This window comes from Phocoena phocoena, chromosome 4 (assembly GCF_963924675.1).
Source record: "Phocoena phocoena chromosome 4, mPhoPho1.1, whole genome shotgun sequence".
In the NCBI taxonomy this organism is placed as follows: domain Eukaryota; kingdom Metazoa; phylum Chordata; class Mammalia; order Artiodactyla; family Phocoenidae; genus Phocoena; species Phocoena phocoena.
In genome coordinates this window covers 24,747,673-24,764,707 of record NC_089222.1, presented here as the reverse complement: position 1 = coordinate 24,764,707, position 17,035 = coordinate 24,747,673, and the positions used below count along the sequence as shown (strand labels likewise).

Sequence of the window (17,035 nt, the reverse complement as noted above, 5' to 3'; positions counted from 1 at the left end):
AAAGCTGGCATTGCTTTACTAATAGTAGACAAAGTAGGCTTCAGAACAAGGAGCATTACCAGAAATCAAAGGCTTGAATAACACTGTAAACCTACTCAACTTCATTAATATATGTAGAACACTGTGCCCAACAACTAAAGAATACACATTTTTAAGTGAAAGTACATTCACCAAGATTATTTGGTGAGACGTAAAACATGTCTGGGGCTTCCCTGGTGGCGCAGTGGTTGGGAGTCCGCCTGCCGATGCAGGGTTCGCGGGTTCGTGCCCCGGTCCGGGAAGATCCCACATGCCTCAGAGCGGCTGGACCCGTGAGCCATGGCCGCTGAGCCTGCGCGTCTGGAGCCTGTGCTCCGCAACAGGAGACGCCACAACAGTGAGAGGCCCGCGTACTGCAAAAAAAAAAAAAAAAAAAATGTCTGAATAAATTTAAAAGGGTTGAAATCATAAAGAGAATGTTCTCTGACCACATGGAATTAAATTTAAAATCAGTAACAACTCTCTGGGAAACTTACAGATATTTTGAAATTAAATAACACACTTGTAAATAATCCATAGATTAAAGAAATTAAAAGGGATATTTGAAAATATTTATCTCAATGATAATGAGAACATGTATCGTAATCTATGATAAAGCTAAAGCAAGGCTTAAAGGGAGACTTAAGGTTCTAGATGCTTATCCTAAGCAATAAGACATTTTAAAATAAATTAAGCTTCCTACCATAAGAAGCTAGAAAAACAAGAGCAATTTAAATCCAAACTAAGCAGAATGAAGGAAATAAAAATAGCAGAAATCTATGGAAAATGAGCAAACAATAGAGAAAAATCAATGAAACCAAAAGTTGGTCCTCTGAAAAGATTAATAAAATTGATAAATCCTAGCTAGACAGATCAAGAAAGGCTGAGAAAAGCCAGAGCACGAGGGGAGAACACATAAATTGCCAATATTTGGAATGAAAGAAGAGGTGTCCTATAAATTCTACAGCTATTAAAAGAATCCGTAAGGGATATTGTGAACAATTTTATGGCAACGAATTCAGCAACCTAAGTGAAATGAACACAGTTCTTTAAAGACACAGTTTAGCAAAACTGACCAAAAAACATGTAAAAATCTGAGTAGTCCTATATCTTTTAAAGACATTTAGTTTCATGATTTAAAATCTTCTCACAGAGAGAATTCTAGGTTCAGATGTCTTGACTTGTGAATTCTAGCAAGCATTCAAGGAAGAAATAATACTAATTTTACACAAACTTTGAGAACATAGAATAGGAATAATCACTTCCCAATATATTTTATTAGACCAGCGTGATGCAGATACCCATAGTAAATGATGTTACAAGAAAAGAAAATTACTTGCTAATATCCCTCCTAAAAGTAAATGCAAAAACGTTTAACAAAATAAAGCCTGATGGAATCCAATAATATCTTAGAAGGATAATACTCATAACCAAATGTCATTTATTTTAGAAACACAGTGTTGATTTGCAATGTGATTTACCACACTATCAGTATTCAACATCCAATTTTAATAGAAATGCTCAACATACAGTACTAGAAATAAGATGACACTTCCTCAACTAGATAAAGTGCATCTTAAAAAAACTTGCTAACAGTATACTTAATAGTAAAATTTTGAATGTTTTCTCTGTAAAATCAAGAGTAAGACAAGGATGTGTATTCTAACCTATTACTGTACTGGAAGTCCAGTGTATTAAGTCAAGGAAAAGAAATAAAGGCATGCAAATTAGAAAGGAAGAAGAAAAATTGTTTTTATATGCACATAGCACTATTACATATATAAAAAATTCTAAGCAGTCTTCAAAAAGATACTCTAATCAATAAGGAAATTTAGCAAGGTCACAGAAAATCTATACAAAATCTATATAAAGTCTATACAAAATTCAATTGTTTCTATATACTGGTAGTAAACAATTGGAAAATATAAATTTTTTTAAATAAAAAGATTTTTATTCTGCTTTCAATAGCATTAAGATATATAAAAGACACAGTTACAAATTTAACAGCATGCACACTGAATGCTACAATAGTGTTGAGATACAGAAACCTAAATAAATGGAGGGACATACCATGTTCAAGGAATAGAAGATTTAGTATTGTTAAGATGTACCCTCTTCCCAAATTGATCTTTGGATTCAATATAATCCCAATGAAAAGGCCAGCAGATTTTTATGTAGAAATCAGAAATCCTAAAGTCTTTATGAAATTGCAGAGGATCTAGAGTAGCCAAAGCAATCTATAGGAAGAAAAACAATGCTGGAAGACTTTCATTCTCTGATTTCATGACTTACCATGAAGCTAAAGTAATCAAGGGAGTATGTTACTTACATGGCAATAGACAGATCAGTGGAACAGAATTGAGTCCAAACATAGATCTATACTTGTCCAGTTAATAAATTTTCAATTAAGATATCAAAGCTACTCAGTGGGTAAAGAAAAAGCTTTTCAACAATTGGTGCTGAAACAGCTGGCTATATATGTTGAAAAAACCTGTACACTAATGTTCAGAGCAACTTATTTGTGATAACCCCAAACTGGAAAACATTCGAACATCCTTCAATGAGTGAGTGAGTAAAAAAACTGTAGTACATCCATATAAAGGCATACTACTCAGCAATAAAAAGAACTATTGATATAAACAACGGATGGAAAAAAGTTCATTTGAGTGAAAAAGTCAATCTTGGAAGGTTTTATATAGTTCCATTTATATAATATTTTTGAAATGACAAAATTATTGTAATATAAAACACATCAGTGGTTGTTAGGGGTTAGGGTTGGGGATAGGGTGTGACTATAAAGGGATAACATGAAGGGGTTTCTTTATGATGATGTGACAGTTCTGTATTCCAGTTTTAGTGGTGGTTACATGAATCTCTACATATGATAAAAATTCCATAGTACTGTATACACACACACAATTTAGATATAAAAACTAGTGAAATCCGAATAAATCTGTAGTAGTGATGTACCAGTGTCAATTTCCTGGTTTTGATGATGTACTGTGGCTGTAAGATGTTATCATTGAAAGGTACATGGGAACACACCATACTAATTCTGCAAATTCTTATGAATCTTAATGTTTTTTGCCACTGTACACATGCTATGAAAAAAGGACTTGTGTGTTTATGTATTCTTTTTGTTTGTTTGTTTGTTAATGCATTCTTTTTTGTTGTTGTTGTTAATGCATTCTTATATATCAGAGATTTTATTTTTGTAAGGTAGAATCCCCAAAGCAGGAATGCTTGGTTAATGGGAATGTGTATTTTTTGTTTTAATGAATATCACCAGTCTTCTTTTTCAAGAAGACTGGTCTAATTTACACCAGCAATATTTAAGTGCCTACTTCTCTGCTTTTCTAGTCCTGAATATTATTGCTTTATTTAATTTTGATGATAAAGTCTACTGATGATAAAGAATGCCATTCATTCAAATTTATTTTTCCCTGATTCCTAATTTAAGTATATTTTGATGTATGTTTGTCTTTTGCATTTTCTCTTTTGTAAATTGTCTGTCTATATCCTTTTCCTCATTTTCTTTTTTTGATTTTGAACAACTCTTTTTATATTAGGAATATTTTTCCCCAGTGTGGCATTTGCCTGTTGATTTTTTTGTGACATCTTTTATCACATACATTTTCTTTTACTTGAAAGATGTCTTTTTCCTTAAAGCTGTTCAGCTTTTTCCTGCCTTATTTAAGAGTTTTTCACTCCAAATTATCAATAATCTCCTAGATTTTTTCCCATTATTTTTGTTGTCTCATTACTCTGACACTTGCTTTTGTATACAGTATGATATTGGAAAGTATATGTGCTTTCTCTCCTAGCTGGATAGCTAGTTATGACAAAAGCATTATTTAAATATCTGGAATACCATGTTTGACGTAGATTTGGATTTGTTTTTGAACTCTGTTTTGTCCTTCTGGTCTGTGGGTCTCTTGTGGTGTCAATACTTAAATGTTTTGCTTACAGGTAGTTTTATAAAAAGTGATAGGATCTGGTAAGACAAGTTCCTGGTAGCTTTGTGCCGCTCACACATTCATCCTTCCAATATGAACACTAACATCATTTTGCCCTTTAAAAGGAAGTATTTTAAACCATTGTGATTTGATTGGAATTATGTTAAATACAAAAGATAATTGGGAAGATGAACATACCTATACCATTGTACAATTTGTAAAGTAAGAGATCAATGAGCAGTGAATTAAGATAAATTATAATTACGATCAATTCCTATTTAAATTTTGATTTTCTGCTGATTTTATCCTCACGTTAGTGATTGCTGTTGGAGTGATAGTTTCAGAGGAATTTGTAGTGACAAGCAATATTCTAGGGCCCTTTGAAACAAGAATAGCACATCAGTTTTTCATGTAATGAAATGGAAAAGAATTGTATTAGTTAAGATTTTTGTTTTTCAAGAACACAAATAGTAATTCTGTATTCTGAGGGAAAATATTTATTCTGTATGTTGAGATTACAGAATTTTTGTATTTTTAACCCCTCTCTCCAATCTTTATATTCAGAAGCGATTGTTGGAAGCCATGGAGACATGCAACCACTCCCTGAAAAAAGAAGAGAGGAAAAGAAACCAACATAGTGAGTGCCTAATGTGCTGGTATGATAGCGAGACAGAGTTCACGTACCCCTCTCCATGGCCAGAAAAGTTCCCTGCCATAGGACGATGCTGCGCAAGGTAATGTTGTTTGGTAATTTTTCAACAGAGAGCTCAAAAAAAAAAAAAAAAGCAAGCTTTTGAATATCTACTTGGAGAATTAACAAATAATTTATGACAGTTGTAGTCAATTGATAATGAATTACATGCAACTTGCCAAGAATCATAGCATCTCTCTCTTTCTCTCTCTCTCTCTCACAGTTGTTTCTATAGTTCTCTGCTTTGGTCCAATTCTGCTTCTCTGTTTTCGTCTTCTGTTAAAGTTGTCCCGCCCCTGTATATATCTGTTCTCTCCCTCAAGAAGTTGTATGAATTTTTGTTTCCATTGCCAGTGTCTGCTCTCAGCATTATTTGACATGCTATGACTTTGCCTCTTATACTCCCCAACCACCCAACTGGAAAGAAGGAGAACAAGAAATAAAAGAGCTCCTTTGGGGGCTTCCCTGGTGGCGCAGTGGTTGAGAGTCCACCTGCCGATGCAGGGGACGCGGGTTCGTGCCCCGGTCCGGGAAGATCCCACATGCCGCGGAGCGGCTGGGCCCGTGAGCCATGGCCGCTGAGCCTGCGCGTCCAGAGCCTGTGCTCTGCAACGGGAGAGGCCACAACAGTGAGAGGCCCGCGTACCGCAAAAAAAAAAAAAGAGCTCCTCTGTTTCTTGCCTCAAACCTATTTCTACTTTCTCTTCCTCATTAAGATGTCTTCCTTGTTTTTTCTCTTCTCTCATCTTCTCTGCAAATAATATCTAGATGGCAGTTGTGTTGCAGATAAAGTAAACATTTCTCAGTTATGATTTTTCCTTTTGTTAAAGCAAAGAGAAAGATGAAATAGGCATTATAAAATGTTTATTTTCCATTCTGGGTTTTGGAACATGGAGGATATAGAGATTTGTAGTATGTTTTGTATGTTCCTTTAGTATAAAAATCATGTATATATACATATATAATTTATATATTTTATATATATTATATTTTTATATATTATATATTTTTTTAAATTAATGGGGAGGACGTCCACTCAGTATCTTACAGGCATGGTTGTGTCTGGATCAATATCAATGAAGAATCTGCTGCTCTATATTTTCTTTCTCTTAAAGGACGAATTGTTAGTTCTCCTGTTAAAAGCAAGGAGGACTCTGGCAAAATACTGAAGGGAATGCTGAAAACCTGTGATTGCTTGTAATGTATGAATTTTAAATTAAATGCCTCCATTTATTTTCTAGGTATAGAATAATATCATTAGATGCTTGGCGTGTAGACATAAGCAAAAACAAAATAACCAGGGTTGACCAAAAGGCATTATATTTCTGTGGATTTCCTACTTTGAAACACATCAAACACAAAGTCAGTGGCTATTTATTTTCATAAAATTTTTTCACTTTATTGAATGTGAAGTGATTATGGAAAAAAAATTAAAATTAAATTCTATGACTTCTTTTAAAGTTTTTTTTGAAGAAAAGTGGGGTTCAAGTATTCCAGCAAAGCAGTCGTGGAGAAAACATGATGTTGGAAATATTAGTGAATACAGAATCAGATGAACTTGTAAGTATTTTCTTCATTATATATTTCTTAGGTGCTTATTATGCATAAAACTGTTTTAGCTGCAACGTGTTTTCCAAAGTGGTATAACATGTAGTAACTCCAGAAGTTCACAGGAAATAAGGCTAAAGTAAAGAAACATTTACACAAATTAAAGGACATATATAATTGTGACATAATGAGCAAAAAAAATGCTGTAGGAATTTGAAGAGGAGATGAGCTGTGTGAGCTAAAGATTAAGTACAGATCTGTAAATGAAAATAGGCTTGAGCTGGGTGCTTAAAAGAAAGATTATCACAAAGAGGAAAAAGGAGGGGAAAGGTATTCCAGTTGAAAAGAATAACATGAGCTGGGAGTTACAGTAAAAAATAAATGTGATACATTATCTTATTTTTTTTAACCTTTTTGTATGTCTGAATTTTTTTTTTTTTAGAGTAAATGTGATGTATTTGAGGAGAAGGAATAGATAAACCTGACTGAATCAGAGGACTTGTATTGGGAAATAGTAGACAATAAGGTTGAAAAAACAGATTGAGGCCAGATTATGGAGGACCTTGAATACCAGGCTAAGGAGTTTGGACTTATTTTTCATGACTGTTATCTTGAAATTGGTATTTTCATAAAGATTAATTTGGCAATAAAGATATATAAAGATATATTTGGCAATATAGTAGACTAAAGTGCATACAAAAAAATGGAAGAAAATGGAAAAGCCTGCAAGTTGAGGTTGTGGTTGTAGAAGCCTTAGACAATAAGGACATAAACTGTGGAAGTGGTAATAGATCTAGATGAACAGGACTAAATAAAATTCACAAGTTTCATCATTTGTTCAAAAATAGGGGATGAAAAGAAAAAGAAAATATTAAATATGAATCACTCTTAGATATCAGACTAATTAACTGAAAAACAATTACTGTTTATTGGAATAAAGAAATTAAAATGGGAGAGGCACTGGCTTGAGGGGATTAATTATCAGTAATAGAATTTTAAGTTGGTACTAGGACATTTAACTGGAGCCGCCCTTTCAGCCTTTCTCAACAGAGTTCCACAAGAGTTTTAAGCCCTCTTGCCCTAAGTCATCCATTCGTTTATAATAGATTAATTTACCTTTTGTACATTTAGAATGGTACTAGTTATGTACCATCCTTGGAAGAATTGGGGAAATACATAGTCAAATTGTTTTTTGTGTTCTGTGGTTCACATGAAAAACTTCAGTGAAGAAAGGCAACTTATGGGCTTCCCTGGTGGCGCAGTGGTTGAGAGTCCACCTGCTGTTGCAGGGGACACGGGTTCGTGCCCCGGTCTGGGAAGATCCCACATGCCGCGGAGCGGCTGGGCCCGTGAGCCATGGCCGCTGAGCCTGCACGTCCAGAGCCTGTGCTCCACAACGGGAGAGGCCACAAAAGTGAGAGGCCCGCGTACCGAAAAAAATAAATGAAAAAATAAATAAATAATTTAATTAATTAATTAAAATAGAAAGGCAACTTATACACGGTTGAATACCTGGAGCTAGAGCTTGTAAGGCAATAGGGATATGTAGGGCATTAGCAAGGAAGTGATGGCTGGGGCCTCGGGGCTCATTTCCTTGAAGAAAGGGGATTCTCAGGGTTCAAGGCCCCAGCATGAGGAAGTACCCATGGGTGGAAAGGGTGGAAAAGGAACCAGTAAAAGTTACGTAGTGTTCAGAGAAGAAAGAGAATAATTTCCATGTTTAGTAGTGTCACAGAAGCATGGAGTAGATGGTACATACAGTTCAAGAAGAGTGAAAACTAAAATAACGTCTGTGAGTTTGTCCTTTGGGCATCATTACTGGACTTTGAGGATTCCATTCCCATAGGTTGTTGGAGGCAGAAGTCCAATTCCTAAGTACTAATCCGGGACTCGTTAGGTGGGAAGTCAAGGTAGCAAGTCTTAAGCCCTTGGTTAAGAAGTTTATCATTGAAAAGAGGGCTAGAAATATAACTGTAGGTAAAGAAGAGGCAGCTCATTTAGCAAATCCGTACAAAAGAAGAGAGGTAAAGCTAAAGGAGAAAGGAGCTCTTAAAGGCACTGTAGAGGGAAAGGATGTGAAGTGGATTGCCTCTAGGGCTTACGGGAAAGGATTAATCTAGGAAAGAAGGGAAAAGGATAATTAAGGGAGCCTAGTTCTAATGTTGAAACTTGTTTTATTTATCAGAATAGTCATTCTTTTATATGTTCACTGTAAGAGATGTCTAAATATAGTAAATAAAATAAAAAGTTACCCCCAAAAGTCTAAAAATAGTCATCTCTATTTGTTAAAGAAGTATTTGCTAATAATGATTAAGCATAATGAAAAGAAAAAATGTGAATCAAAATTTATATTTCAACTTCAGTTTCTACCACAAAGTTGTTGTCTTACCAACAGTAATAATAATAATAATGTTTCCTTTTAAGAATTTTTACTTAAGGTATTATTTCATACAGAATATTTATACAGTTGTCCTTCAGTATCCATGGGGTTTTGGTTCCAGGACTCCCCACTGATACCAAAATCTGTGGATGCTCAAGTCTCTTATATAAAATGGTGTAATATTTGCATATGACCTACACACATCCTGCCTTATACTTTAGATCATTTTTACTTATAATATTTAATACAGTATAAATAATTGTAAATACAATGTAAATGCTATGTAAATAGTTGCCAGCATTTGTTGAAACGTTCTGGAGTTTTTTCTTTTTGTTTTTTTTAAATATTCTCCATCAGTAGTTGGTTTAATCTGCAGATGTGGAACCCATGGATACAGAGGGCCAACTGTGCAGCGTTTTATAGTTTAAAAAAGCTTTTGTGTATATTATTTTATCCTTAAATAAATATTGTGAGGTAGATGTTATAACTTCTTCTCATAAAAGAAAACTGATCTCAGTGGGATTAAAGGATTTGCCTAAGAGTCCATAGCTGAAGAGAGGCAGAACCCAATTTTGGACCCATAGTTTCTAACTTGAAATAAGTCTAGTGTTCTTATTTAATTATACCAGCCACAAACTGAAATGAATTACATATTTTAGATTCTGTTTTATGCTATCTGATTATTTGATATGAAATAATAATAGCCCTTTTCTAGACATCTATGCTGTTCTTTTCACTTTTCTCAGTTTCCATGAGAAAAATAAGCTGATAATCATGAGAATAATGGAATCATAGAATTTTACAACTGGATGGAATTTTGTGAGGCAACTAATCCAGCTCATTAATTTTACAAATTAAAAAACTTAAATGGAGATTGGAAAAGGGACATTCACTCAGCTAGTTAGCAGCAGACCTAAGAACCTAGGTTTCTTGCTGAACATTATTTCTACTAATGTTGGCTATTATTGTGAACAGTAATACTCACATTATAGGTCAGTGTTCTTCTGTTTGATTTTACTGAAACCTGTTCTCTCGCCAAGCAATTTCATTTAGGATTAAAATCAGTGGGCCATCCTTCACTAATAACTGCCAGTGCTGTTGAAAAAATGAGGAGGCAAGCTTCCTAGTGTTGAGATGTTTATACTGCAGAAAATTACTGTTAAGTTGGTCATAGTTCCCTTCTAGTAAGAAGAGATTGGCAGAGGGGAAGGTAAAGTTGGTAAACTTACACAGATTCATAATAAATTAAAGAATAAAGAAAGGCAGGTAAGTAAAAACAACTGAAAAAAAAATTTTTTTTAAGGAGGACTTCTCTGGTGGTCCAGTTGTTAAGACTCCACGCTTCCACTGCAGGGGGCTAGGGTTCAATCCCTGGTCAGGGAACTAAGATCCTGCATGCTGCGTGGCGTGGCCAAAAAAAATTTTTAAATAAAAATAAATAAACTTAAAGGAAAGGGAAAAAAACAAAAATCTAAAAGAACAGAAATTCTGGAAAATGTACTAGAAAGACAGAGAGTAGTTGGCAATAAAGGCACAACTTAGAGAAGAGAAATTTTAAAAACTGAATTCAAGTGGATGGAACAATTAAGTGGGAATAAAGCTGAGAAGAGCAGTTACTAATAGGGAATAATTGGCCTGAGCCATCAAATAATATTTTATATCTGTTTTAATTATTAAGGCATGGTTTTTATAGATTTTAAATACACTGTTATAAACACAAGCCAGTTTTAATTATTTAATTTTGCCTCTGTAAAATTCTCTCTTGGACCTAAAACATGAATGAACTTTTCTGTTTTTACTTTAAGAGTGTAGAAAATATAGCTTCATCAGTGCTTGGGAAGTCTCTCTTTGTTAATTGGCCTCATCTTGAAGAAGCTAGAGTTGTTGGTGTATCAGATGGAGAAACTAAGTAAGATTTTATTTATAATTTTTAAAGTTTATATGTGTTTTGCTATTTGTTGGCTTTTATTCATACATTTTAACTGATATAATATTTGTAAAATATTTACACTCTATAGTGAAAATGAAAGTCCTCTAATCATACCACTCCAGGTTCAACCACTATTGACAGTTTATTGTACATACCTTGAGATGCATATTTTTTATTAGTATTTTATTTTATTTTTTAAATTAAATTTTATTGGAGTTTAGTTGCTTTATAATGTTGAGATGCATATTTTAGATGCATATATTGTTGAGATGCATATTTTAGATGCATATATTATTTTTTCCCTTTTGCCTTCTTTTCCTTTCTTGTCTTTCTGACAAGAATAAATAGCATATGTAACCTTACCTTTTCCATGCCTTTCCCAGGTTTCATTTAAATAATATATTAAAAAGCACGTATCTTCTAAAAATAATTTCTTAACATTTTATTCAAGTTCACAATCATTTTATCAGTGATTATTTAGACAAGCTATTCTTTGTCATCTTTTACTTGGTCTGATATCTTGTTCTTTTGTTATTTATCATGTCTTGAACTTTCTAAAGTAATTTTTTTTTTCAGAGAAAATGTGAGGATGTTAATGTTTTCTGAATTATTACATATCCAAAAGGTATTTTTTGTTGTTTTTCTCATGCATAGGTTTAGAGTTAGAGGCCTAATCCTTTTTCCTTAGGTCTCTGCAAACGTATCTCAGTTGTGTTTTGTTGCATAATTTTGTTGATGAGAAGTCAGTACCAGTATGAACTGGTATTGAACATTCTTTTTTAATCATCAAAATTCAGTTCCCCTGCCTTTTTGATGAAGTACAGTTATCAGTTTTTAGTTTTATGGATCATGCTTTTGGTCTAAGAACTTTTGACCTAGCCCTAGGTCCCAAAGAAGATTTTCTCCAAAAAGTTTTATAGTTTTACCTTCTCCTTTTACATTTAAATCCATGATCCATTTTGAATTAATTTTTATATAAGGTATGAGGTTTGGGTCAAGTTTCATATGTTTACCTATGAATATTGAATTAACTCAAGTACTATTTGTTGAAAAAACTCTCCTTCCGCCATTAGTTTGCTTTTGCACCTATGTCAAAAATAAGTTGAGCATATTTGTATGGGTCTACTTGTGGGTTCTATGTTTTGTTGCATTTGTCTCTATGTCTGTTTTTTATGCCTACACCACATTGTCTTGTTACTGTAGCTATGTAGTAAGTCTTAACCTTAGGTAGAGCGATTCCTTACTTTTTTTTTTTTTTTTCAAAATTGTTTTAACTATTTTTGGTCCTTTGCCTTTCTATATATAGTTTAGAATAAATTTTTTTATATTTATAAAAATCTTTGAGAAATTTTGATAGGAATTGTACTAAACTTATAATTTGTGGAGATTTGACATCTTGACTATGTTGAGTCTTCTGATCCAAATGGATAAATGAAGATCCATTTATCTCTCCATTTATTTTAATCTTTGATTTCTTTTATCACTATTTTGTTTCCTCAGCATACTGAACCTGTATATGTTTTGTTAGATTTATACCTACCTAAGTATTTAAAATATTTTGGAGCAACTATAGATAGTATTATGTTTTCAATTTCAGTTTCCCCAGCTAGTATATAGAAATATAATTGATTTCTGTATGTTGATTTTATATCCTAGGACCTGGCTAAACTTACTTCCCTGCCTTTTTTCTTAAAGTCCAAGCTAGTTATTTTTTAGAATTCTGAATTTACCTAGTTGATTCCTCTTAGTGTCATTTAGGTTGGTCCTCCATCCCACATGTTTCCTGTAAACTGGGAGTTAGGTATAGTGGCTTGATTAGAATCAGTTAAACTTTTTTAGCAAAACTACTTCATTGGGGCTTCCCTGCTGGCACAGTGGTTGAGAGTCCGCCTGCCGATGCAGGGGACATGGGTTCGTGCCTCCGTCCGGGAAGATCCCACATGCCGCAGAGTGGCTGGGCCCGTGAGCCATGGCTGCTGAGCCTGCGCATCCGGAGCCTGTGCTCCTCAACGGGAGAGGCCGCAACAGTGAGAGGCCCGCGTACCGCCAAAAGAAAAAAAAAACTTTATTGAATTTGAGAGTATTAATTCTTTAAAAATTTATATTTTTATTATGTATTTAGTTTAATTTCTTATAGAGAAAGAATTGTAATTTGTTTTAAATTTTGATTAAAATTTTTTACAAATGTTCTGAAATTCATATTACAATTTTAAAAAAGGAGGCTTTTGGTTTTTTGGGTTTTTGCCGTTATACCATGTAGAAATCTTTTCACTTTGAAGACTCACACTACTAGAACTCTATATTAAACCACAAATTTGCGGGTAATATAATTTTAATTTTTAAGGTTTTACTTGGAAGAACCTGCAGGAACACAGAAGCTTTATTTGGGAAGAACTGCACCACCCTCTAAAGTGGTCCATCTTGGAGACAAAGAACAATCTAACTGGACAAAAGAAGTACAAGGAATTTCAGAATAGTGAGTGTCATAAATAGTATTTAATGTCATTGAACTAGAATGTGGTGGTCTAATGTACTTATTTTTTAACTTATTTTCCACTTAGTGTGATTACTCTGAATACTGACTGCATCTACGTTTTATGGTCTAAAAAAGTAATGAGTTCTAATTTAAAATAAAATCTGGTTAGCAGCAGTTAGAGCCTTGCCCAGTTTGTCACTAAAATACTTCATGATGTACAAAAAAAAAAAAAAAGAAAAGACCTAGTCACTTACACTAGGAATACACAGTTCATAAGTTGCCTGAATTTGAGAGTTAATTTCACTAACCATAAGGCCATTGAATTTCTTGGCTACATGTAACTAATAAAAATAGGAGGGCATACTCTCCTTTGTTCTTCACCCTTCCCTCCTCCCTATACCCAAGTCCCTTATGCTCTGAATTCAGAAATGCAAGGTCTATACCAACTAAGTAAAGAAGAAGCTAACCCTCCTTGGAATGCTAATTTTCAAGGTGCTTTGTGTCCCATGATCCCCCCTTAACAGTACCTCTCCTTTTTCATCCAAACACTAGAATTTCCTAAACCAAAACAGAATAATAGAAACTGGCAGTGGCACGTGAAATGGTGTTATAAATGTATATCCGTCAGCCCTCCTGTTCATACTGTAGTAGCATCCATTGATAAATGGGAACTCAAGGAGACACCTCTTCTACAATTATAGGAGCTAATACCAGGCCATAATATCCTTATTCAAAGATAATTAAACAGGAAATATATAAAAAGACCATGAAAAGCTATCCAGCATAAAAGGAGATGAACACAGCTGTCAGGGGGAGAAGAGCATTTTTGGCCTCCCAATAGTGTAAGTTAGATACCCCTGTCATAGCTCACATCATTCTGAATTTTATTTTATAGCACATAAATAGAATCATAATAATAAATTTATGAATGTGGTTACTTTAAGACTCTTTTCATAGATAGTAGGCTCCATAAGGGTAGGGAACATATCTGGTTTTTTCACCATAATTTTAATTTTGCTATATAAAATATATGTATATATAATAATGTTATTTAACTATATACTATGTAACTATATATATATATATAGTGTATGTTATATAATACATATATTTTTGTATAAACACATATACGAAAATAAAATTATGATTTCTATAATGAGCTCAGTAGATGGTCTGAATAGTAATATGGGCATACTGAAAACTGAATCAGTGGGCTAAAAGATCAAGCTGAGGAATTCCTTCAGCACATAGTACACAAAGAGATAAAAATAGTATAGTCAGAATTTCTGATATGTAGCTGAGAGGAGTTCTAGAAAGAGGAAATGGAAAGGAGACAAGAAAATATCCCTCACGTGAAGAATGATTGCATCTTCATATCAGGAATCAGCACACTTTTTCTGTAAAGGCCAAATAGTAAATACTTTAGGCTTTGTAGACTTTACAGTTTTTGTCACAACTTCTCAACTCTGTTGTTGTATCACAAAAGCAGCCATAGATATTAAATAAATGATTGACTGTGTTCCAGTAAATTTTATTTATAAGAATAGGAGGCAGTCTGGATTTAGCCCATTACCATAGTTTGCCAACCCCTACTTTAGACTGAAAAGGCCCACTGAATGCCCCTCCCTGTCAATCTCTATTTTCTGTCTTTCTGGATTTACCTATTCTGGATGTTTCATATAAATAGAGTCACATAATATGTGACCTTTTGTGTCTGGCTTCTTTCACTTAGCATGTTTAGGTTCATATACATTGTAGTATATGTCAACACTTATTTCTTTTTATGGCCAAATATTTCATTGTATGGTTATACCACCTTCTGTTAATGCATTCATCTGTTGGACTTATGGCTTCTTTCCACCTTTTTGCTATTGTGAATAGTGCTGTTATGAGCATAGGTCTATAAATATTTGTTTGATTACTTGTTTCCAGTTCTTTGGTTACATACTTAGGAGTGGAATTGCCAGGCTGTTTGGCAGTTCTCTGTTTAACTCTTTGAGGAACTGTGAAACTGTTTTACATTCCCATCAGCAGTATACAAGTGTTCCAGTCTCTCCACATCCTTTCCAACACTTTTTTTTTGGCTGTGTTGGGTCTTCGTTGCTATACGTGGGCTTTCTCTAGTTGTGGCGAGTGGAGGCCACTCTTCGTTGCAGTGCACGGGCTTCTCATTGTGGTGGCTTCTCTTGGTGCAGAGCACGGGCTCTAGGCGCACAGGCTTCAGTAGTTGTGGCACACGGGCTCAATAGTTGTGGCTCACGGGCTCTAGAGCACAGGCCCAGTAGTTGTGGCACATGGGCTTAGTTGCTCCATAGCATGTGGGATCTTCCCAGACCAGGGCTTGAACCCGTGTCCCCAGCACTGGCAGGCTGATTCTTAACCACTGCGCCACCAGGGAGGTCCCACAGCGCTTCTTGTTTTCAGTTTTTTGTTATAGCCAGCCTAGTGGGTATGAAACACAGGAGTTTCTTGCAACTCTATGAGTTCTTATTTAATCTTACAGACTTTGGGAAAGGTAGCCACAGGATAATGCAAAAAGTCTTAAGTTAGGTACTCAGAACTGCTAGCATATTTATTTAAAGTTTATTTAAGCATTTGATTATGAGTTGGTAGTTTGAATGATGGTTATCATCTTAGAATATATGCACACTCATACACATCTATATTTATTTTTTCTTTGAGCTACCTGAGAAGAAAAGGAATAATAATAAATGAAACATCTGCAGTTATATATGGTCAGTTACTCACAGGTCGTAAATATCAAGTAAATCAAAATGGTGAAGTCCGTCTAGAGAAACAGTGGTCAAAACAAGTTCTTCCATTTGTTTATCAAACTATTGTCCAAGTAAGTCTCCTTCAGGTCTCAGTTCTATCTTAATGTACACTGTTGCACACTGTATAAAGAAAACACTGTATCATATTAATATGCAGCAATATATAATAGATATTATTATTTAATGTAATTTGCAAAATACTGTAGTGTTTAAAAGGAGTATAACATGCTCAGACACTCATTCTGTGTATGGTTAGGAAACTTTTCTTTTGTATTTATTTATTATTCTCACAAAAAGTTTGCTTTAAATAAATTAGTAAATACAAAAAGCATTTGCTTTTGTGTTCGTGATCTTAGATGTTGTAAGGGGGCAAATTTTTTTAAATGCATGTAGTGATCTTGTAATTTGGGGGAAGCAGTATAGCATAGTGATTAAGAGTACTGACTGAGTTGACTTCTTAGCCATATGACCTTGGGCAAGATCACCTTTCTGTGCTTTAGTGTCCTCATCTATAAAGTGGGGCTAGTAATGGTCTCTGCCACAGAGGGTTGTCTTCAGGATATGAAGAAAATGAAATGAACTAATGTAATGAACTTCATTAGTGAAGTTCAGTAATGAAATGAACTAATGAAATGAACTTCAGGAAATGAACTAATAAATGTGTAAAGTACCTAGAAGAGTGTCTGGCATATAAGGAGATAATAAATTTTAGATTCTGGTATTGTTATGTAGAAAATCTTTACATTTGACATTTGTAGACAGCATAGTCATAATCCCATAGGAAAAAATCTTGATATGCAGTCTATAGAAATTTTGACTGTAACGATTCACTTTTATATTTCATTCTACATAGGACATCCGAGCTTTTGACTCCCGTTTCTCCAATATTAAAACATTGGATGACTTGTTTCCTCCTAGAAGTATGGTCTTTATGCTGGGAACACCCTATTATGGATGCACTGGAGAAGTTAGTACCTGTTATTATTACTATTAAATTTCTTTATGGTTTCAAGTTAATACAGTTATTTAACTTCTCTTCATTTAGGCATAAAATAAAATATAATACTGAAGGGGAAAAAAAGAGTTCATTCATCTAATTTATAAACACAATATTTGGCTATATATCTTTAGTGTTGAGCACACTGAGATCAGGAGGTGGTGGAAGAAGAATTCAGATTCTAATCTCTTTTTTCATAGGTTTATTTATTGTAGTATGGTTGAAGCAATTCTGAAATTATTTTCAATGTATTATTGGGTTGATG

At 34.1% G+C, this 17,035-nt stretch overlaps 1 protein-coding gene across 3 annotated transcripts in view; it reads left to right on the top strand.

Moving 5' to 3' along the window:
* Positions 1–17,035, top strand: part of XRN1 (5'-3' exoribonuclease 1) — a 96,968-nt gene that overhangs the window by 29,306 nt on the left and 50,627 nt on the right. For all 3 annotated transcript variants that reach the window (XM_065876018.1, XM_065876019.1, XM_065876017.1), the window contains exons 16-22: positions 4,539–4,708; positions 5,907–6,027; positions 6,127–6,225; positions 10,399–10,502; positions 12,868–12,999; positions 15,682–15,844; positions 16,627–16,740. In XM_065876018.1, the coding sequence (XP_065732090.1) occupies positions 4,539–4,708; positions 5,907–6,027; positions 6,127–6,225; positions 10,399–10,502; positions 12,868–12,999; positions 15,682–15,844; positions 16,627–16,740 (903 nt within the window). The remainder of the gene's footprint in view (positions 1–4,538; positions 4,709–5,906; positions 6,028–6,126; positions 6,226–10,398; positions 10,503–12,867; positions 13,000–15,681; positions 15,845–16,626; positions 16,741–17,035) is intronic.